At 44.4% G+C, this 23,018-nt stretch overlaps 1 protein-coding gene across 2 annotated transcripts in view; it reads right to left on the bottom strand.

Annotated features, from left to right (window-relative positions):
* Nucleotides 1-23,018, bottom strand: part of plppr1 (phospholipid phosphatase related 1) — a 133,978-nt gene that overhangs the window by 63,242 nt on the left and 47,718 nt on the right. For both annotated transcript variants that reach the window (XM_034192328.1, XM_034192329.1), the window contains exon 3: nt 12,727-12,915. In XM_034192328.1, the coding sequence (XP_034048219.1) occupies nt 12,727-12,915 (189 nt within the window). The remainder of the gene's footprint in view (nt 1-12,726; nt 12,916-23,018) is intronic.

Genomic DNA, 23,018 nt, shown 5'->3' with positions numbered 1-23,018 from the left:
CGTCCCGCTCCGTGGGAAGTCCTTACACCGACAGAAACACCCCATAATCTCTCATCAGCCGTTAAACTTTTCACAGAAAACCATCTTAATTTCTCGAATAGTGTCCACTCGGATATTCCTCACAGGTCCAGAAAAAATTTTGATAAAGCAACGCGCGCCGTCTCGAGCAGCGTGTGAAACAAAGGAATTCAGCCGAGAGGGAGGGACCACATCTCACTCAAGGCCTGCCCACAGGGAAATGACGTCACCGACACGCGTGAAAAAACTCACGCATGCGCACGAGGGTTCAAGCATGATTGGTGTAATCGCATGTCATTCAAATCCATATAGTTAAAAAAAAAAATAAAAGGGTCGGTTTATTATCTAAGAGACCTCGTATATATATATGTGTGTATGTGTATGTGTGTGTGTGTGTATTCAGTATGTTCCAGCCCTTTCTGGAACGGACTTCTGAATTTCTGAAACGTTCAAACCATGCTGAATATGTACAGCTTTTGGATTTGAAAGCAAGTTTAAAAGCATATTACATGTGCTATCAAGCAGGCTGAAACAGTTAGACCTGCAGCCGTACAGAGATTTACCTCTGTCGAGCCGCCTAACGTCTGTGTACAACAGATGTGTGTCTCCTCCAGCTGTGAACAGAATAAATGCATCCTCAGAACCGAACAGAACACTGCAGTCTTGTTCGCCACATTCATCACTCTTCATATTTATGGACCATGAATCATTGTGCTGCTCGCTGACTTTTCAATTCCTGGACTTTCGAGCGAGCAGAGGGGATTTAGCCGGGTTAGCATCGTATTTCTTGTGAATCGTCTGAAATGCTGCTCCAAATTCCCTTTCTTCAGTAAAGCCACATTTACATTGCAAATAAGACAGATAGATTTGCCATTCAAATAAATTAAAAAAATAATCCAGGATGAAAATTATAATTTTTCTTATCCACCACAGAAGAAGAGCTCTTCTTCTACTCTGGCGTTTAATGGCAGCCGACTAACTTGTTGGTGCATTGCTGCCACCTGCTGCATCAGTCTGTCATAGCACTAAATCCTCTCGAGTCCAGTGACAGATTTTTTTTTTTCTTCATGTGTTCACCTGGAAATCAGCCCGTGATCGACAGGTCGATCACAATCGACTGGTTGGGCACGCCTGTCTTAAATCATTCCAAAGTCAATTTTAAGCAGAAACTAGGCTGTTTTAAGCAGAAACGAGGCAAAATTCCGTGATGCTTTGAAATGTCCGATACGTAGTGAACGCATCAGGTAGCAGCTCGTTTAGCCGCGGTGCTCTGATCGCTTCTGCCATCTTTTATGATGAAATAATCCTAAATTTATGTGGAAATGATTGTTGTATGAAATTTTCAGATATCTGTCGCTGAGATAGATGATGACTGGTGTGCAGTATGAAGCAGAAACGAGCTGTTAATCCGTGAACCGTGTCATCAGGGGGGACTGATTTTTGGGGGGACCATTCAGTCTGCGACAATGGCAAAATTTCCCGTATATTCGTTTTGTAAATTGTTTTGTAAATTGTGTTGGTAGCATGGCCCAAGCAGGGGGTCACCCCTTTGAGTCTGGTCTGCTTGAGGTTTCTTCCTCAAATCATCAGAGGAAGTTTTTCCTTACTACTGCCGCCTGTGTGCTTTCTCTGGGGGTTGGTAAGGTTAGACCTTACTTGTGTGAAGCGCCTTGAGGAAACTTTGTTGTGATTTAGAGCTATATAAATGACAGTAATTTGAAATTGAAAATTGGTTAGGACTGAGATAAGGGTTTTGGTTCGGACTGGGATAAAGGTGTTGGTTCGGACTGGGATAAAGGTGTTGGTTCGGACTGGGAAAAGGGTTTCGGTTTGGACTGGGATAAGGGTTTCGGTTTGGACTGGGATGAGGATTTTGGTTCGGACCGGGATAAGGGTTTTGGTTCGGACCAAGATGAGGGTTTTGGTTCTTACTGAGATGAGGGTTTTGGTTTGGACCAGGATAAGGGTTTCGCTTCGGACCGAGATAAGGGTTTTGGTTCGGACCGAGATAAGGGTTTTGGTTCGGACCGAGATAAGGGTTTGGTTTGGACCGGGATAAGGGTTTTGGTTCAGACTGAGACAAGGGTTTTGGTTCAGACTGAGATAAGGGTTTTGGTTAGGGTTTAATTTTTGTGTGCTACATAAAAATCTTGAAAATATTAATGCTCAGCTGCATAATTCTGATATGGAACAGTTTCTATTAGGAAATAGTTCAGATTCACAAATTGTGCTGAACGTTCCAGTTTCCTTCCTAAACAGGAACACAGACGCACTGTGGATTACTGAACCAAGGAAGCTGATAAATACCTGGCACTCTCATATATCGTCTGAAGACTTTTTGCTATTTTAAGTTGTTTTTTTTTTTGTTTTTTTTGTCTCTTCACCTCAATAACAGATGAAGATGGACAGGTTTATTATTATTTCTTGATGTCAGAGGTCAGTCACTCTATTTGGTGCCTAAATATGACACTGTATTTGTCAGTCAGCACCCCTCACACTGTTACTGACTCTTGGAACTTGGCAGACGTGCAATCTGAGTGCCGCTCTAACTGTTGCAGTTTTCCTTTAAAAACACAGAACAAAAAGCACTAATCTCTTCATCTGCAGCCACATCCCATGTTGCATGGTACCAACCTTCCAGTGCCGATGTGATGCACAGGATCCAAAAACAAACACACACAAAAAGCTGCATCACACTGTGAAGGTTCTTTTTCCCACTGTCCATGTAACTTTTAACCTAAATAAATAAATAAATAAATTCAGTTCTTACAATTAATTGGATTGACTTTCATAAATGAAATATAAGAACAAACCCAAAATGATCATAAGTGGAACAAAACTTTCTAAAAGCATGGAAACTGCTCAGTGTGATGATCTACAGAATTCAGTTGTGACTGTTTGCTCTGTATTTCTTGTTTCAAAAGCTGATTTCACATGTGACATGAAGTAAAGATGGTGATTTTGCCGGATGGATGAAGTGTACACGCTGAGGCCTGTCTCATCTGTACGTTGCAGCAACTTCAGACTGACTTAAGTGGTTTTCTGTGACTGGCTCATTTTCCTTCAAGTACAGTTTGCTTTCACATGTGTACAAAAAAAAAAAAAGATTTAAGAAGCACATAAAAATGTTCTTCAAGAGTTGTTAAGAAATCTGAGTGTTTAATATTGAAGTGACCGAAGCCTCAGAGGCTGATGTCCAGACTGAGATGCTGGGCTAGTGAAAAAGCATGGAGCAACAGTGACACCTGGTGGCTGGATTTTGCTATTGATATTTGAAGTTGGAAAGTCATTGCAAACCTGTTTCTGTTTCAGGTTAGACTCAATTTTTGTCACCACTGCTATTTAATAATAATAATAATAATAATTTAAAATTATAATGCCCCTTTCAAGGAACCCAAAATTGCTTAGACTTTTACAGCAACACAAAATACAATTTATATATATATATATATATATATATATATATATATATATATATATATATATATATATATATATATATATATATATATATATATATATAAGACATGGGAAATTGTAAATTCCATGATGATGATAAAAGCATAAACTCCAGCATTAAAGTTTCAGATTGTCAGTTTATTTTTGAAACCTACTGTAAAATTACAGCTCATTTTGATGACAGGAATATATTTATCTGGGGGGAATTCCATTGTGAATATTTTATTTTTACTTTAACGCCATCTGCAGGATGATGTGCGTGTGCATGTGCGCATGCATGAGGTTTTGAAATTACCAAAAGTTCCCTTTGACCTCACGTGATGTGCGTTCCTGGGTGTGCACACGAACATCCATGAGATGTCTGTAAATCCCTTCAGAGGTTTTATCCGGTTACAAAAACAGAATTTTTAGATTTAGACATGTTTATTTCTCACAAACGTTTATAAAATATATGAGAAACATATTAGATTAATACAGAAGCTGTTTTGGAGCGTTTTCCACCATATTGGATTATTTTATTCAAGTGAGCAGCCAGCTGATGTCACCGTTCCTCTTTACTCTGATTGGCTGTAGCCTTATGCTTCCCAGCATCCCTCACACAATTCGGGGGAAGCCCCTACGTGATCTATGACATCACTATGGTGACTGTTGATAGACTGTACGGGTCACAACACAAATTGTGATCATATTGTTGATGTCATATTATGAATCCCCTATAAATTATAGTGGTGCCAAAGAAAATTATTTTCTTGACTTAAGTCTTAAAAAAAAAAACCAAAGCACATACACTTTAACCATCACTTTAACTCTGCATTAACCATCACTTGAACCCTGCAGTTTAACCATCACTTTGACCCAGCGGTTAACAATCAGGCTTTGGGGGTTTTTAGAGCAGCAGCCCAGAGCATTTTGGTCAAACGAACAAGGTACCAATATCTGAGTACAGGATCATGCACTGTGTAATCAAACATATGCAGGTATTAATGTCTACCGGGAAGCCCCTGCTGCTTTTGGCCCCTGGAACCCTGAAGAAGGGGCAAAAAAATGTGCTGGGTCAAACATTGTGGGTACCACATAAAACCAAGTTTTCAAAATGGGCATACTTCACAGACTTTTGAATAGGCCCTGCCAGACATACTGTCCTCTGCATAAGGGTCGCCAGACCCCTCGAAGGGGTCCCTAAATATGGGCTGGATTAAACATTGAAGGTACCACACAAAACCAAGTTTAAATGAATAATTACACTCCACTAAGTATAAAATGACCAATGCCAGACAAATTGTCTGCTGCATTGGTCCTGCCAGACACCCCCCAAAATTGGACAGTTTTTACAGCAGTGGTTGAATTTAGCTAGGTTAAACCTTAAAAGTACCACCAAAAGTAATGTCAATTGAAAAGGTAGTTCACACAAAACTCAGAATGACCTTTGCCAGAGAGAGTGTCCTCTGCATAAGGGTCGCCAGACCCCCTCGAAGGGGTCCCTAAATATGGGCTGGATTAAACATTGAAGGTACCACACAAAACCAAGTTTAAATGAACAATTACACTCCACTAAATATAAAATGACTAATGTCAGACAAATTGTCTGCTGCTTTGGCCCTGCCAGACACCCCCAAAATTGGACAGTTTTACAGCAGTGGTCTCTGCTGGCTTTGTTCAGTAAGAAATCTGATAGGTTGCAGAATCCTTATAGTAGGCCTGGGCTGTACATGGTTATTTCTATGTTTCAGGAGGTTTAGAATTTGAAAGCTGCAATTTTAATAAACATATTATTAATATGTGTCCTACAGTATTATAGGCCTAGGTTTTTTATGCCCCACTGAAACACTGATACCCATCAATAAGGCACACACCCACCTGTACCTCTTGTATCACATAGGTCAACTACATCATGAATAAAAGATTGAAGATGGGCCCACTTGATATGATACAGGATTTATTTTATATTTTTGCTCTACACTTCCTCTTGAACATTTCCAACTGTGACAGCCACATGAGCCACATATTAGACATAATATTTTAGGCTTAATGATCAGGGTGAAGGACGACAAAAATGTTTAAGGAATGGTTGAGGATTCAGAACAGACAATATTGGAGGACACGAATCAGAATTTAAAATTGTTCATGCAGTTTTCAAGGAGATATTTTATTTGAAAACTGTATGTGGTTAATACTGGCGTATACAACCCCTGGCAAAAATTATGGAATCACCTGCCTCGGAGGATGTTCATTCAGTTGTTTATTGTTGTATGGCTGGGGGGCCTGGCTGCCTTTTTGTTTCTGTCTTTTGTTTTTCCTTCCAGGTGGCTTGCATTTGGGACTGAGTGGCTGTGTTGCTGAGGTTATCAGGACCTCACCCTGATCACCTGCGGCTCGTCAGGACTCACAGCTGAGGTGCATCTATATGGATTGGAACATGGTGGCATTTAAGACTGGAGTATACAGTGTGTATTTGCCAGAGACTCGACCTTGTGACCAGACGGGTGAGATCGTCGTCTCGGGAGCCATCTCATCATCAGTGGATGCAGAGAACGTCCAGGGTTTGATGCACGGTCTGTGAAAGAGGAGGGGGTGAGGTCTCAAGCTCGTCAGCACACTTCCTGAGGTACGTTAGATTTTGTGACTAACATTTATACAGTCAGTAAATGTGGTGTCCCTCACACCTTTTTATATTGAGCTGTATGTTAGTCATGTATCGGCTTCCACTGCAGTGGTGTTTTTGTTCCATGCCTGCAGGTTGGGAAGCTGATTAGTAATCAAGCCAGGAAGTGTTTGCTGTTTGTACACCTTTAAGTGTTCTCTCTGTGTGTAGAGTGTGGACTCACATAACGGTTCCTTCTTTCACAGACTCGGTTTGTTGCGGCCACCTGGGGGGTGTCGGCGGGGTCCTTGGGTCCGAACAGCTTCTGGCTCCGGACCGTTAGCGCTGCTGGGAGCGCACCACGCCAGACCGCACTTTCTTTTGTATTTTTTGTATCACTGTTATGTATTAAATTCAGTTAGCCTCTGTACCGTGCTCTGCTTATTTCATACTGGGTCCTTCAAACGCTGGTCGGTTCTCCGAGCTGCGTCCGACACATAACAGTTTATGTTGTGAAAGTGTAGTGACACGGACCCACAACAGGGGGCGCAAATGAACGGTCAATAGATGAGCCAAAAAGTAACAATTTAATGTTGTGAAATGTGCACAACGATTATACAGACAATCTCAGAATATGATTACAGTCAAATTACAAAGGTGACGTGTGGGCAGGCTCAAGGATAGAAGACGTCTGTCCTGAGAAGGGCCGGAACCACACGATTTCTGCCACCACCGAACCTGTTGAATACTGGAGCCGCCAAGTCCCGAATTCCCAGGTGATCACCGTCTCCGACTGTCGGATCTGGTACTGCTGGCGAGAACAAAGACAGTCAAGTGTGGGTGTGTGTACACCCAGTAACAACAACGGTGGGAATGCCACGTCCACCTCTCACTCAATATGTGATGAGTACCGCAGTGATTCCTCAGGGGAAAAGAGTGCCGTCCTGCACTCACTCAGCTTCCACAGATAGAGGAACCGGTACTCCTGCAAACACTCACAATATACAGATATATTGTAACACAAAACGGCTGAGGATATTACCTTCAATGAAGTACGATATCTCGGCGATGAGGTGGAGATGACGTCTGGGTTTTATGGAGTGAGGTGATGAAGAATGAGTGACAGCTGTCAGGAAGTAATGAGTAACAGCTGTCACTCCCGGCTGTGTCCGTGGTGGCAGCGCCCTCTCGTGCCTGAAGCCCGCACTTCAGGCAGGGCGCCCTCTGGTGGTGGGCCAGCAGTACCTCCTCTTCTGGCGGCCCACACAACAGTTTAATTTTGTAGAAAAAAAGCAGATCACAGACATGACACAAAACTAAAGTCATTTCAAATGGCAACTTTCTGGCTTTAAGAAACACTATAAGAAATCAAGAAAAAAAAAATTGTGGCAGTCAGTAACGGTTACTTTGTTAGACCAAGCAGAGGAAAAAACATATGGAATCACTCAATTCTGAGGAATAAATTATGGAATCATGAAAAACAAAAGAACGCTCCAACACATCACTAGTATTTTGTTGCACCACCTCTGGCTTTTATAACAGCTTGCAATCTCTGCGGCATGGACTTAATGAGTGACAAACAGTAGTCTTCATCAATCTGGCTCCAACTTTCTCTGATTGCTGTTGCCAGATCAGCTTTGCAGGTTGGAGCCTTGTCATGGACCATTTTCTTCAACTTCCACTAAAGATTTTCAATTGGATTAAGATCCAGACTGTTTGCAGGCCATGACATTGACCCTATGTGTCTTTTTGCAAGGAATGTTTTTACAGTTTTTGCTCTATGGCAAGATGCATTATCATCTTGAAAAAAGATTTCATCATCCCCAAACATCCTTTCAATTGATGGGATAAGAAAAGTGTCCAAAATATCAACGTAAACTTGTGCATTTATTGATGATGTAATGACAGCCATCTCCCCAGTGCCTTTACCTGACATGCAGCCCCATATCATCAATGACTGTGGAAATTTACATGTTCTCTTCAGGCAGTCATCTTTATACAACCCCTGGCAAAAATTATGGAATCACCGGCCTCAGAGGATGTTCATTCAGTTGTTTAATTTTGTAGAAAAAAAGTAGATCACAGACATGACACAAAACTAAAGTCATTTCAAATGGCAACTTTCTGGCTTTAAGAAACACTATAAGAAATCAAGAAAAAAGATTGTGGCAGTCAGTAACGGTTACTTTTTTAGACCAAGCAGAGGAAAAAAATATGGAATCACTCAATTCTGAGGAATAAATTATGGAATCACCCTGTAAATTTTCATCCCCAAAACTAACACCTGCATCAAATCAGATCTGCTCGTTAGTCTGCATCTAAAAAGGAGTGATCACACCTTGGAGAGCTGTTGCACCAAGTGGACTGACATGAATCATGGCTCCAACATGAGAGATGTCAATTGAAACAAAGGAGAGGATTATCAAACTCTTAAAAGAGGGTAAATCATCACGCAATGTTGCAAAAGATGTTGGTTGTTCACAGTCAGCTGTGTCTAAACTCTGGACCAAATACAAACAACATGGGAAGGTTGTTAAAGGCAAACATACTGGTAGACCAAGGAAGACATCAAAGCGTCAAGACAGAAAACTTAAAGCAATATGTCTCAAAAATCGAAAAATGCACAACAAAACAAATGAGGAACAAATGGGAGGAAACTGGAGTCAACGTCTGTCACCGAACTGTAAGAAACCTCCTAAAGGAAATGGGATTTACATACAGAAAAGCTAAACGAAAGCCATCATTAACACCTAAACAGAAAAAAAACAAGGTTACAATGGGCTAAGGAAAAGCAATCGTGGACTGTGGATGACTGGATGAAAGTCATATTCAGTGATGAATCTCGAATCTGCATTGGGCAAGGTGATGATGCTGGAACTTTTGTTTGGTGCTGTTCCAATGGGATTTATAAAGATGACTGCCTGAAGAGAACATGTAAATTTCCACAGTCATTGATGATATGGGGCTGCATGTCAGGTAAAGGCACTGGGGAGATGGCTGTCATTACATCATCAATAAATGCACAAGTTTACATTGATATTTTGGACAATTGAAAGGATGTTTGGGGATGATGAAATCATTTTTCAAGATGATAATGCATCTTGCCATAGAGCAAAAACTGTGAAAACATTCCTTGCAAAAAGACACATAGGGTCAATGTCATGGGATAGGGTCAATATCAAGGAGCAGATGTGATTTGATGCAGGTGTTAGTTTTGGGGATGAAAATTTACAGGGTGATTCCATAATTTATTCCTCAGAACTGAGTGAGTCCATTTTTTTTCCCTCTGCTTGGTCTAAAAAAGTAACCGTTACTGACTGCCACAATCTTTTTTTCCTGATTTCTTATAGTGTTTCTTAAAGCCAGATAGTTGCCATTTGAAATTACTTTAGTTTTGTGTCATGTCTGTGATCTGCTTTTTTTTCTACAAAATTAAACAACTGAATGAACATCCTCCGAGGCCGGTGATTCCATAATTTTTGGCAGGGGTTGTATATACACATTGCTACTTAAGGTTCAAATGAAAATTTGGAAAATCAACCTTTCTTTATATTCAGGTACTAAATGTAGGTCCTGTGGATAAGCCCATGATGAACTCTGAGCATATCACTACCCTCACTGAGCTAGAAACATCTCATCAGCAGGTATGTATCACCGGAGCATTTAAAAAAAAATAGCGTGCGTAAAATTAGGCACAAAAAATAAATACCCTCATTCAGTGACTGTTAACCACCCCAAGACAACAGCTTAGGGTGTTGCACAATTTATAATTTGTAGGTGTGTCACTTGTTATTTATTTTCAACCTCCCATCTGATATGTCAAATTTATATTCTAGCTGTACCATTTATCATCAGAATTGCACCAGTTTGATGATTTCCAATATCCACATCTATTCCATGGCACTTGATGCAGCCTACTACAGATGATGCATAAGGAAGCATTCAGGGCAAATAGAGTGTGTTTCATGTATTTGAGTTTACCAACAATTTTATAATAGATAACTAAAGTTAAATTTTCAATGCTTTCAGGTAGATGACACACCCTTGGCAAATGAGAGCAGTACACAGTGGCAATTATGTATCCATGCTGAAGCTCAGTATTTGGCTCTTGTGATTTTGCACACTGACAAAAGGTATTCATTAAAATGTATAAAAATAATAATTTACAATATGTCTGGTGAGATAATTCTGAATTTTTTTGCAAAGTACCTTTTTAATTGATATTACTTATCAGTGGTACTTTTGAGATTTAACCTAGCTAAATTCAACCACTGCTGTAAAAACTGTCCAATTTTGGGGGTGTCTGGTAGGGCCAATGCGGCCAATGCATTGGTCATTTTATACTTATTGGAGTGTAACAGTTCATTTAAACTTGGTTTCATGTAGTACCTTCAATGTTTCATCTAGCCCGTATTTAGGGACCCCTTCGAGGGGGTCTGGCAACCCTTATGCAGAGGACAATCTCTCTGGCAAAGGTCATTCTGAGTTTTGTGTGAACTACCTTTTCAATTGACATTACGTTTTGGTGATACTTTTAAGGTTTAACCTAGCTAAAATCAACCACTGCTGTAAAAACTGTCCAATTTTGGGGGTGTCTGGCAGGGCCAATGCAGCAGACAATTTGTCTGGCATTGGTCATTTTATATTTAGTGGAGTGTAATTATTAATTTAAACTTGGTTTTGTGTGGTACCTTCAATGTTTAATCCAGCCCATATTTAGGGACCCCTTTGAGGGGGTCTGGCGACCCTTGTGCAGAGGACAATCTGTCTGGCAAAGGTGATTCTGAGTTTTGTGTGAACTACCTTTTCAATTGACATTACTTTTTGGTGGTACTTTTAAGGTTTAACCTAACTAAATTCAACCACTGCTGTAAAAACTGTCCAATTTTGGGGGTGTCTGGCAGGGCCAATGCAGCAGACAATTTGTCTGGCGTTGGTTATTTTATACTTAGTGGAGTGTAATTATTCATTTAAACTTGGTTTTGTGTGGTACCTTCAATGTTTAATCCAGCCCATATTTAGGGACCCCTTGAGGGGTCTGGCGACCCTTATGCAGAGGACAATATGTCTGGCAGGACCTAGTCAAAAGTCTGTGAAGTATGCCCATTTTGAAAACTTGGTTTTATGTGGTATCCACAATGTTTGACCCAGCACATTTTTTTGCCCCTTCTTCAGGGTCTCAAAGGCCAAAAGCAGCAGGGGCTTCCTGCCAGACATTAACACCTGTATATATTTGGTTACACAGTGCATGATCCTGTACTCAGATATTGGAACCTTGTTCATTTGACCAAAAGGCTCTGGGCTGCCGGTCTATTTGGATTGTTTTTATGTTATGCATTTGTGTTTGGTTCTGATCATGTTCTGTGGTGTGATTTTGGTGCTCGGTGCTGAGCGTGTCCTTCTGTCTTTCCACTCCCACGCCCTGGATCTTTCCCTCACAGCTGTTCCTCATTTTCTGCTCATCACCTCCCTGTATTTAAACCTCACCTAGTCCACCTGTTCCCCACCAGATCGTTGTGCTCCAGCCTTGTTTCTTGTGTCTTTCTCATCCTGCTTGCCTCATGGTGTTTTTATGACCACCTGCTTGTTTTTTGGACCACGTCTCTGCCTGATGAATTTGTTACTGTTGCTTTTGTTGGATTGCCTTTTTGTGTACCAAGCCCCCTGCATGTTTTACCAGTTAACCTTTTTGAACAATTCCACTCTGAGTCTAAGCCTGGCACTTGTGTCCAGCCATTTCATATTACAAAGCCTGATAGGTTAACCATCATTTTAACTCTGTGGTTAATCATTACTTTAACCCTGCGGTTAACCATCACTTGAACCCTGTGGTTTAAGCATGACTTTGACCCTGCGGGTTAACCATCACTTTAATCCTGCGGTTAACCATCATTTGAACCCTGCGGTTTAACCATGACTTTGACCCTGTGGGTTAACCATCACTTTAACCCTGCAGTTAACCATGGCTTTGACCCTGCAAGTTAACCATCACTTTAACCCTGCAGTTAACCATCACGTTTACCCTGCAGTTAACCATCACTTTGACCCCACGGTTAACCATGACTTTAACCCCGCAGTTAACTGTCACTTTAACCCCGCGGTTAACCATTACTTTAACCCTGTGGTTAACCATCACTTTGACCCCGCGGTTAACCATCACTTTAACCCCGTGGTTAACCATCACGTTTACCCTGCAGTTAAACCATCATTTTGACCCCGTGGTTAACCATCACGTTTACCCTGCAGTTAACCATCACTTTGACCCCACAGTTAACCATCACGTTAACCCTGCGGTTAACAATCACTTTGACCCCGCGGTTAACAATCACTTTGACCCCGCGGTTAACCATCACGTTTACCCTGCAGTTAACCATCACTTTGACCCCATGGTTAACCATGACTTTAACCCCGCAGTTAACCATCACTTTAACCCCGCGGTTAACCATTACTTTAACCCCGCGGTTAACCATCACTTTAACCCCGTGGTTAACCATCACGTTTACCCTGAATGAATGAATGAATCTTCCTTTAAGCTGTTAGTAGCAGTGATGTATTATGAGATTAATCCCAAATTCTTCAAAGATGACAGATGAAAAGTGAAGTCTGTGAAGCCTCTTGTGTTTGTTTGTTTTTAATGGCTTCATTCTAATGAAATGAGTTCTACTCACGACAGCTGAGGGGGCGGCGGCCACCACGCAGTACAGGATGAGGGGCGGGATGAAGCTGGACTCCTCTGTACCCGGGTACGGCTTCATCAGCTCGGCGTCGTTACAGAAGAACCCCTGCACGTGCACGCTGAACAGGTCCGTGCACTCCATGTAATAGGCCAACAACACTGTGCCGGACATGATGACGAGCTGGAAGAAAAACATGTCGGAGTGACAGAGAACAGCAACATGAAAGAAGAATCAGATGCAGATCCGGTGCAGTAAAACCCGTTGATTTGGTTTCCACAACTCGTTTTCCTTAAAGAGCCTGACGTCTGTTTTAATTTAAAACGGTTTCATAGCGCCTCTGAACACGTCTGTCTTGTTGTAACTCCAGCAGCATCATCATCATCACTTACCCCCCCACCCCCCACCCCCTTCCTAGCCTACATCGTTTTGTCTCTGGCTTCTGTTTTCGCCTCTCTTTCCACATTTGGCTGCCGGCACTTTTTCATGTGGGATCTTCACTTACTGATGACGAACCAATAATGTGACTGCAGAGTGTGAGAAGATTTGGGTTCAGCCAAGCGCACGTTTGTGCTGCTCCACTGTTAATGTGTCATTATTGCTGCAGATTTGTGCTGTTTGTTTGCAGATTTGTTTGTTTTATTTTGGTTTTAACATCAAAATGTAGCGAATTTCTTTTGCATCCCAGATGCTGATTCCAAATGTTATTCACGTTTTTTTTTTATTAAAATGAAAAAAGGCCTCGCCATGCACTGCATGTGCACATTTAATATTTCATATAAACATCAAAACTCCAGCACCTGCACAGATAAAGGTTACATGTCAGCGCAATGTGGCCTTTAAGTAGCAGTCTGAAGGACTAACAAATAAATCATCAAAACTGACAAAAATATCTGCTGTTAACAACAATCTGAGTCAACGTCAGTCAATCCCAAATGGTCACTTTGGCAGGAATTAAAGACAATCTCAATACAAAACTTGACCAAAATCAACAGATGGCTGCTGCTTATTATAAATGTAAAAAAGAAGTCTGCAGGCCACAGAGCTTTCTCTAATCACGCACCTTTAATGTGCCTCATCTGCCTGCTGAAGAAACACTTTTAAATCCAGATTTAAAACTACAGTGTGCAGGATTTCGAGCAGTTTCTTACCATCAATGGAATATAACATTCATAACCTGGTCATTAGCGTACAATTACCTGCAACTATGAATCAATGATTTATTAAACTAATACTGAGCCTTTCACATTGACATGGTAGCAGGCTCCTCATGGGGGACGCCATGTTGCATGCCATGTTGATACAGTGGCCCAAAAGGGACATACAGTAGCTGCTCCCCTATACTCTGTGTACTGGTTACTAGTGCAGTGAGCGTCCATGTTTGTGAAATGGAAGCTCATACATATTGCTCATTGCACAAGACAGCAAGGAAATGAAAACATGAAAGGGAAACACAGTCATGACCAGCAATAAGACAATGTAATCTGCAACCTCACCACTAGATGACACCAAATCCTGCACACTGTAGCTTTACAGGTTTTCTGAATTGCTAAAACAATAAACTCCATTGCCTGAACCAAATTCACAGTGGCCTGAACTAAAGCAACTGTTTTGACAAAACCTTAAGCAGTTTTCACCTAGTTAGACACAATTTGCAGATGTAATGCAGTCTTTCTTGCAAAACTCTAAACATATTCTCATTTACTAAACAGTTGTCACTGTGATGCACTTGTGTTGCAGAATGGTAAGACACAGGTATCAGGCTTTAAACACAATTACAGCACTGATGTAATCACTTACACACAACGACTCAAAACTGTTCACACTTTAGATTAGACGGAACTTTCAAGCAGAATTGTATAGCAGCACACAGGGTAAGAAGCACACAGTATAAAAAGTGAAAGTAAAAAAGAAAAACAGTTTGCAAATATAAATATAAATACCAGACATACGGATCAATAATGGTTTACTGGCTACTACTGTTCCTCTCCTTCCCGTCCCCTGTCTTCCTGTTACTCCTCCTCCCCCTGAGCGGGGAGTTGTACAGTCTGATGGTCTGAGGGACAAAGGCTGATGTTGTTGCTCATGACGTGATGAAGCTGATATAAGCCAGATCAGAGGGTACAGGTGAGCTGAAGGTTGATACAAAAGATGGAGGGCAACTAACTGAGAGACAGAGGAGGACGAGTGCGTGTGAAAGGTGGTGGACAAGGAGGAACATAAGGAGGATGAGGAAGAGCAAGAGTGAGACTAAGAACAGTAATTTCAGATTAAATACGAGCAACTGTAATTGATCATGTTCTTGTGCATGACAATGAGGGCCAGATGGTACAACTGAATCTGAGCAGGTCCTCTGTGGCCACCATAGACATTATATACGTTTCATATATATATATATATATTATACAAGGTTGGGTAGGATTACTTTGAAAGAATACATGTGGATTACATGTATGTATGTACATACATCTGGATTACTTGTAATCTGGTTACTTTTGGATTACATTTCAAAGTAATCCTACCCAACCTTGTATATATATAAGTTTTTGAAGTAGTTGTTGAAATGTGGTCAAAGAAAGCTGTTATACCGCTTCAAACCACGAGGTGTCACTGTCTCACCACAGTAGAGTGCTTTACTCTCAGCTCACAGGCTGAAGTACTGCACAATGATAATGCGAAGGAGGGAAAAAATGTGGCTTCAACACTTGGATTTAACAGTTGATGAGAAAAATGCACGACTACCACGTGCACTGTTTTCAAACTATCATTCTGATGTTTCTCACGAGGCTCATCATGTAAATCATAATGTCATCATTTTGACTTCAGATTAAATCAGTCGAGCTGTAGATTTTCTCATTGAAAGCAGAATAACACGTTTTATAAATGTAATATGCACTTTTGAGACATGTTGGCAGATCTGGTCATGTGACTGACAGGTGTGTTTGTACATGATGACTAACTGACAGACGCCAACTCTCTCGTTCATCTCTCATCTTCATATCGTGGTTAGACGTTAAACACTCCCTGATGCGGGGGGAAAAAAATCAGTTTCTGGACATTACAGAAACTGTGATATAAAGAGACGAATGGAAATTACATTTTTATTCTTTTTGTATGTAGATAATAGAAAACACTTGTGTAGAAATAGAAACAGAGATATAAGAGTTTAAAAAGCTCATGTGGGTGACACTATCTCCAACAGGGGAATCCTCTGGAACATCTTTCAAAGGCTGTGTACAATAAAATGCCCCCAAAGGGCAGTAAAATTAATGGACCACAGAGTGGACTACATATGTTCCAATATTTGACCTTTACGTTTCAACAAAAAGACCAAACTATGCCCTGAGCCAAGTGTGACATCAGCAGGCCAGTTTCATTAGACGACTTTATCAATTACCTCTAATTGATTAGTCTTCATCACCATAGTGTGAGTCAGAACCGGAGCCAAACGGTCCCCCCTGCCTTCACGGCGCATGCGTCATTTCAGACCACAGCAGTGTCATTTCTGAGCATCACCAGCAATTCACTGATTATCACCTCATTTCTGCTTCAAACTGCACTCCACTCATCATCTATCTCAGCAACAGATATCTGAAGCTTTTGTACAACAATCATTTCCACATACAGTAAATTCAGCATAATTTCATAATAAAAGACAGTGGACCGATCAGAGCGCCACAGCAGCTGCTGCAGCACCTACGTCATTTCAAAGTAGGGCTGCAACAAACGATTATTTGGATCATCGATGAATCTGATGGGGTTTCAACACGATTAATCAATTAATCAGATTAGCGGGGATTTTTTTAAAAATGTGCCAGGGAAACAATTTTTCTCTCCTTCCATCACTTTATTTAACAACAGAAGATTATTTGAAAACTTAAAATACTTGAAAATCAACAAATCGTCAAATGTCCCTTGGCTGTTGAAATATAAAATAATAAAGAATAAAACAGTTTATAATAAAGAACAAAAATAATTATTTCAAGCGCTGAGTTGCCATAAAACAACACTGAAACATATGTCGTAAAATATATGGTGAAAAAAGAGGTATTTTTGTTGCTGCAAATGAGCAATTAGCATAACCAGTTAACCATAAAACCTAAATCAAAAACTGTAGCCTGACTCATTATATGTGCAACATTCTCTGTATAACTTGTAAACTATGTGATCATTTCACAATGACACGTGACTCATGTCTCTTTCTCTAAAATTGTATTGTAGCATTATTAGTTACTATTATTATTGTTGCTATTATTATTAATATATAAATAAAAATAAATTAAAAAATATTATAATTTGTAATACATTTGACTCTTTTACGACAACAAATGCTGAGCCATTAATTATTATACAGAAAACAAATGCACAAACATGCTGAAATGCCAGCAGCTTAATGCTAACTTTAACACTGAAAACGCCATAGACATGCTAACATGTTAGCATCGGCGTTAGCATAAAATACATCCTTCAACTGTTTCAGAAGACCATAACAGGTAAGTTTAACATAAAAAAGGTAAATATTCCTCACGGAATATGCTCTTTAGGGTTTTAGTGGGGAAAAATTAAGATAAAGCGAAATAAAACAAATGAAACCAACGAAGCAGCAGCTCGAAACACTCTGTTGGGAAGGTGTCGTAACACGGACCCGCAACAGGGGGCGCAAATGAACGGACAATGGATAAGACAAAGAATAACAATTTAATGTTGTGAAACGCACAACTGGATACAGACAAAGATAATGCCAATTAAACACAAGGTGACGTGCGGGCAGGCTCGAAGATAGGAGACCTCTGGCGATCGGAGAGCCGGGACCCACACAGCTTCCACCACCAACGGCCTGAAGAACACCGGAGCCGCCAAGTCCTGAGTCCCCAGGTGGTCACCGTCTTCTGTTGCAGACCCTGGTACTGCTGGCAGAAGATGAAAAACAGTTAATGGTGAGTGTGTATCCACACACCCAGTAATCCTTCACCTACAGATCTTCGAGGAGGGAAAACCTCCACCTCCGATACAAAGTCACCCGTGCAGGTCCTGACAGTGGCTCCTTGGATGGAGTAAGAGGCAAAGACGTCGCAGACTCTCACTGCACGCCAATCCAAAAACACTGAATCCTCAGGAATACGGCTGCACATAGAACAATTAGTTAACACTTAATCACAGCAGAGAATTACCTTCGACGGTAGTTGATTTCTCGGCGAGGAGGTGGAGTAATAATCCGGCTTTTGTAGGGACGTTGGTGATTGGTGACAGCTGCTGTAAATGAGTGACAGCTGTCACTCTCTGTCTCGGCGCCCTCTCATGCTTGAAGCCCGCACTCCAAGCAGGGCGCCGACTGGTGGTGGTGGGCCAGCAGTACCTCCTCTTCAGCGGCCCACACAACAGGACCCCCCCCTCAACGGGCGCCTCCTGGCGCCCGACCAGGCTTGTCCGGGTGTCGGCGGTAGAAATCGGCCAGGAGGGCCGGGTCCAGGATGAAGCTCCTCTTCACCCAGGAGCGTTCTTCGGGTCCGTACCCCTCCCAGTCCACCAGATATTGAAAACCCCGGCCCTTCCGACGGACGTCCAGGAGCCGACGAACAGTCCATGCTGGCTCCCCGTCGATGATACGGGCAGGAGGTGGTACGGGTCCAGGAGTGCAGAGTGGTGAGGCGTGGTATGGTTTTAACCTGTAGACATGAAACACTGGGCTGAGGATCTTGATTATAGGGAAAGGTCCGATGAACCGGTCTTTGAGTTTTTGTGATTCAACCTGCAGTGGGATGTCCTTAGTTGACCACACCACACCTCCTGCCCAGGCTGGTATGTAGGGGCCGGGGAACGCAGGCGATCTGCATGGGCCTTGGCCCTCGTCCGGGCCTGCAAGAGGGCAGAACGGGCGGTCCGCCACACCCGGCGGCACCTCCGCAGGTGGGCCTGGACCGAGGGGACCCCGACCTCTCCCTCCACAAGTGGAAACAATGGGGGCTGATACCCCAAACACGCCTCAAAAGGGGAGAGGCCGGTAGCAGATGAGACTTGGCTATTGTGGGTGTACTCGATCCAGGCCAGATGGTCACTCCAAGCCGCCAGATGCGCGGAGGTTACGCAGCGGAGGGCCTGTTCCAACTCCTGGTTCGCCCACTCTGCCTGGCCGTTCGTCTGTGGGTGATACCCGGACGAGAGACTCACGGTGGCCCCCAGTTCCTTACAAAAACTCCTCCAGACCTGCGAGGAGAACTGGGGACCACGATCCGAAACGATGTCCGATGGTATCCCATGCAGACGTACGACGTGGTGGACCAGGAGGTCTGCTGTCTCCTGGGCCGTCGGGAGCTTCGGGAGTGTTTTCCTTGGAGAACCGGTCCACTATCGTGAGGATGACGGTGTTGCCCTGGGACGGCGGGAGGCCCATGACGAAGTCCAGGCCGATGTGAGACCAGGGGCGATGAGGCACAGGCAGGGGCTGGAGGAGGCCCCTGATCTTATGATGATCCGCCTTGCCCCTAGCACAGGTGGTACAGGCCTGGACATAGTCCCGGATGTCGGCTTCCAGTGACGCCCACCAGAAGCGCTGCTGGACCACTGCCACGGTCCTACGCACTCCGGGATGACAGGAGAGCTTGGATCCGTGGCAGAAGTCCAAGACGGCAGCCCTGGCTTCTGGTGGGACGTAAAGTCTGTTCTTAGGACCGTTCCCCGGGTCCGGGTTCCTTGCCAGGGCCTCCCAGACGGTCTTCTCCACGTCCCATGTGAGGGTGGCCACGACAGTGGACTCGGGAACGATGGTCTCGATGGGGTCTGACAACTCGGCCTTGGCTTCCTCTTCGTGCACCCGGGACAGTGCGTCGGATCGTTGGTTCCTAGTCCCGGGACGGTAGGTGATCCAGAAATCAAAGCGTCCGAAGAACAGGGACCAGCGGGCTTGCCTGGGGTTCAGCCGCTTGGCGGTCCGGATGTACTCCAGGTTCCGATGGTCCGTGAAAACCGTGAAAGGCACCATAGCTCCCTCCAACAGGTGTCTCCACTCTTCAAGAGCCTCCTTCACCGCGAGGAGTTCCCGATTGCCCACGTCATAGTTACGTTCAGCGGGGGTCAACCTGCGGGAAAAGTAGGCACATGGATGGAGAACCTTGTTGGACTCCCCGCTCTGGGACAGAACGGCTCCTATCCCTGAGTCAGAGGCGTCCACCTCCACTATGAACTGGCGAGTAGGATCAGGCTGCACCACAACTGGTGCAGACGAAAACCGGCGTTTCAACTCCCTAAACGCGGCTTCGCACCGATCTGACCAGGTGAAGGGGACTTTAGTGGAGGTCAGGGCAGTCAGGGGGCTAACAACCTGACTGTAACCTTTAATGAACCTCCGGTAGAAATTTGCAAAGCCGAGGAACTGTTGCAGCTTCCTACGGCTTGTTGGTTGGGGCCAATCTCTCACTGCCGCAACCTTGGCCGGATCCGGGGCGACGGAGTTGGAGGAGATGATGAACCCCAGGAAGGACAAAGAAGTGCGGTGGAACTCACACTTCTCGCCCTTCACAAACAACCGGTTTTCTAGTAACCGCTGCAGGACCTGACGTACATGCTGGACATGAGTCTCAGGGTCCGGAGAAAAGATGAGTATATCATCCAGATATACGAAGACAAACCGGTGCAGGAAGTCCCGCAAGACGTCATTAACCAATGCTTGGAACGTCGCGGGGGCATTAGTGAGGCCGAACGGCATGACCAGGTACTCAAAATGACCTAACGGGGTGTTAAATGCCGTCTTCCAGTCGTCTCCCTTCCGGATCCGAACCAGGTGGTACGCATTCCTAAGATCTAGTTTGGTGAACATTTTGGCTCCATGCAGGGGCGTGAACACCGAATCCAACAGGGGCAACGGGTATTGATTGCGAACCGTAATCTCGTTCAGCCCTCTGTAGTCAATGCATGGACGGAGTCCGCCGTCTTTTTTACCCACAAAAAAGAAACCCGCACCCATCGGGGAGGTGGAGTTCCGAATCAACCCGGCGGCTAAGGAGTCCCGGATGTAGGTCTCCATCGATTCGCGTTCCGGACGTGAGAGGTTGTACAATCTACTTGACGGGTACTCAGCGCCCGGAATCAAATCGATGGCACAATCGTACGGTCGGTGCGGGGGAAGAGTGAGTGCCAGATCTTTGCTGAAGACGTCAGCAAGATCATGGTTCACCTCGGGCACCGCCGTCAGATTGGGGGGGACTTTGACCTCCTCTTTAGCTGTGATTCCGGGTGGAACCGAGGATCCAAGACACTCCCGGTGGCAGGTTTCACTCCACTGCGTCACCACCCCAGACGGCCAATCAATCCGGGGATTGTGCTTCACCATCCATGGAAATCCCAGAATCACTCGGGAGGTAGAAGGTGTCACAAAAAACACGATCTCCTCCCTGTGATTCCCAGACACAACCAAGGTCACGGGCTGTGTCTGATGTGTAATTAACGGGAGTAGAGTGCCATCTAGTGCTCGCACCTTCAATGGTGAAGGCAGAGCCACCAGAGGAAGCCCTACTTCCCTGACCCATCTGCTATCCAACAGATTCCCTTCTGACCCCGTGTCTACCAGTGCTGGGGCGTGAAGGGTTAAATCCCCACTCAGGATTGTTACTGGGATTCGTGCTGATTTATGGGTTTTCCCCGTGTACATATTATGGCCCACCCTTAACCCAGTTCCTAAGGATGGGCGTTGGAGTTTGATCATTTGGGGCAGTCTTTTAACCTGTGCTCACAAGAGCCACAGAAAAAACACTCCCCGCAGGCCAGCCTCCTTTGTCTGATATTTGATTTTAATTTGGCCCTGCTCTTGTCCACAGCTTCGTCAGCAGGGGGAGCTGTTGCCACACGGAGCCCTCTGGCAGTGGAACGTGGGGAAGACGACACCCTTTCGGACCCGGAGGAAAGAGGGACGGCTTGAGCCCGACCATGCCCCCCGGCCTGCTCCCGACGGTGTTCATTCAACCGGTTGTCTAAGCGTATAACCAAATTGATAAGCCCGTCGAAATCTTGCGGTTCCTCCTTAGCCAGCAAATGCTCCTTCAGGACCGGAGACAGTCCGTTTACGAAGGCGGCGCGGAGCACAACATCATTCCAGCCGGACCTCGCAGCTGCGATGCGGAAGTCGACTGCATAATCGGCTGCGCTTCGGCGCCCCTGTCTCATTGACAGCAGCACGCTCGAGGCGGTCTGGCCTCTGTTGGGATGATCAAACACCTGTTTGAATTCCCGTACAAACCCAGCGTATGACGTCAGGAGCCACGAATTCTGTTCCCAAAGCGCCGTAGCCCAGGCGCGTGCCTCACCTCGAAGCAAATTAATCACATAAGCCACCCGGCTGGCATCTGATGCGTACATAACTGGACGCTGTGCAAAAACGAGCGAACACTGCATTAAGAAGTCTGCGCACGTTTCGACACAGCCTCCGTACGGTTCTGGAGGGCTTATGTAAGCTTCAGGGGACGGTGGGGGGGTTTGTTGAACGGCCAGTGGAACGTCTGTCTGTGGCCCAGAGCCAGCAGGAGGAGTCACTGCAGCAGCGCTCGAGTCGCGCGCTTCCACTCTGGCGGTGAGAGCCTCCACCCTCCGATTGAGGACTACATTCTGCTCGGCTACCAGATTTAACTGAGCGGTGAAACCGGTAAGGATTTGCTGCAGATCACTTACCACGCCTCCTGCTGACGCCTGCGCTCCTTGTTCTCCCATTGGCTATTCAAGCTGTGGTTGACGCCCCTCGGGATCCATGACGAATGGCCGAGAAATCCTGTTGGGAAGGTGTCGTAACACGGACCCGCAACAGGGGGCGCAAATGAACGGACAATGGATAAGACAAAGAGTAACAATTTAATGTTGTGAAACGCACAACTGGATACAGACAAAGATAATGCCAATTAAACACAAGGTGACGTGCAGGCAGGCTCGAAGATAGGAGACCTCTGGCGATCGGAGAGCCGGGACCCACACAGCTTCCACCACCAACGGCCTGAAGAACACCGGAGCCGCCAAGTCCTGAGTCCCCAGGTGGTCACCGTCTTCTGTTGCAGACCCTGGTACTGCTGGCAGAAGATGAAAAACAGTTAATGGTGAGTGTGTATCCACACACCCAGTAATCCTTCACCTACAGATCTTCGAGGAGGGAAAACCTCCACCTCCGATACAAAGTCACCCGTGCAGCTCCTGACAGTGGCTCCTTGGATGGAGTGAGAGGCGAAGACGTCGCAGACTCTCACTGCACGCCAATCCAAAAACACTGAATCCTCAGGAATACGGCTGCACACAGAACAATTAGTTAACAC

This window comes from Thalassophryne amazonica, chromosome 17 (genome assembly GCF_902500255.1).
Source record: "Thalassophryne amazonica chromosome 17, fThaAma1.1, whole genome shotgun sequence".
Classification (NCBI taxonomy): Eukaryota; Metazoa; Chordata; class Actinopteri; order Batrachoidiformes; family Batrachoididae; genus Thalassophryne; species Thalassophryne amazonica.
The sequence above is the reverse complement of the archived record's forward strand: the minus strand, read 5'-3'. Positions and strand labels throughout refer to the sequence as shown.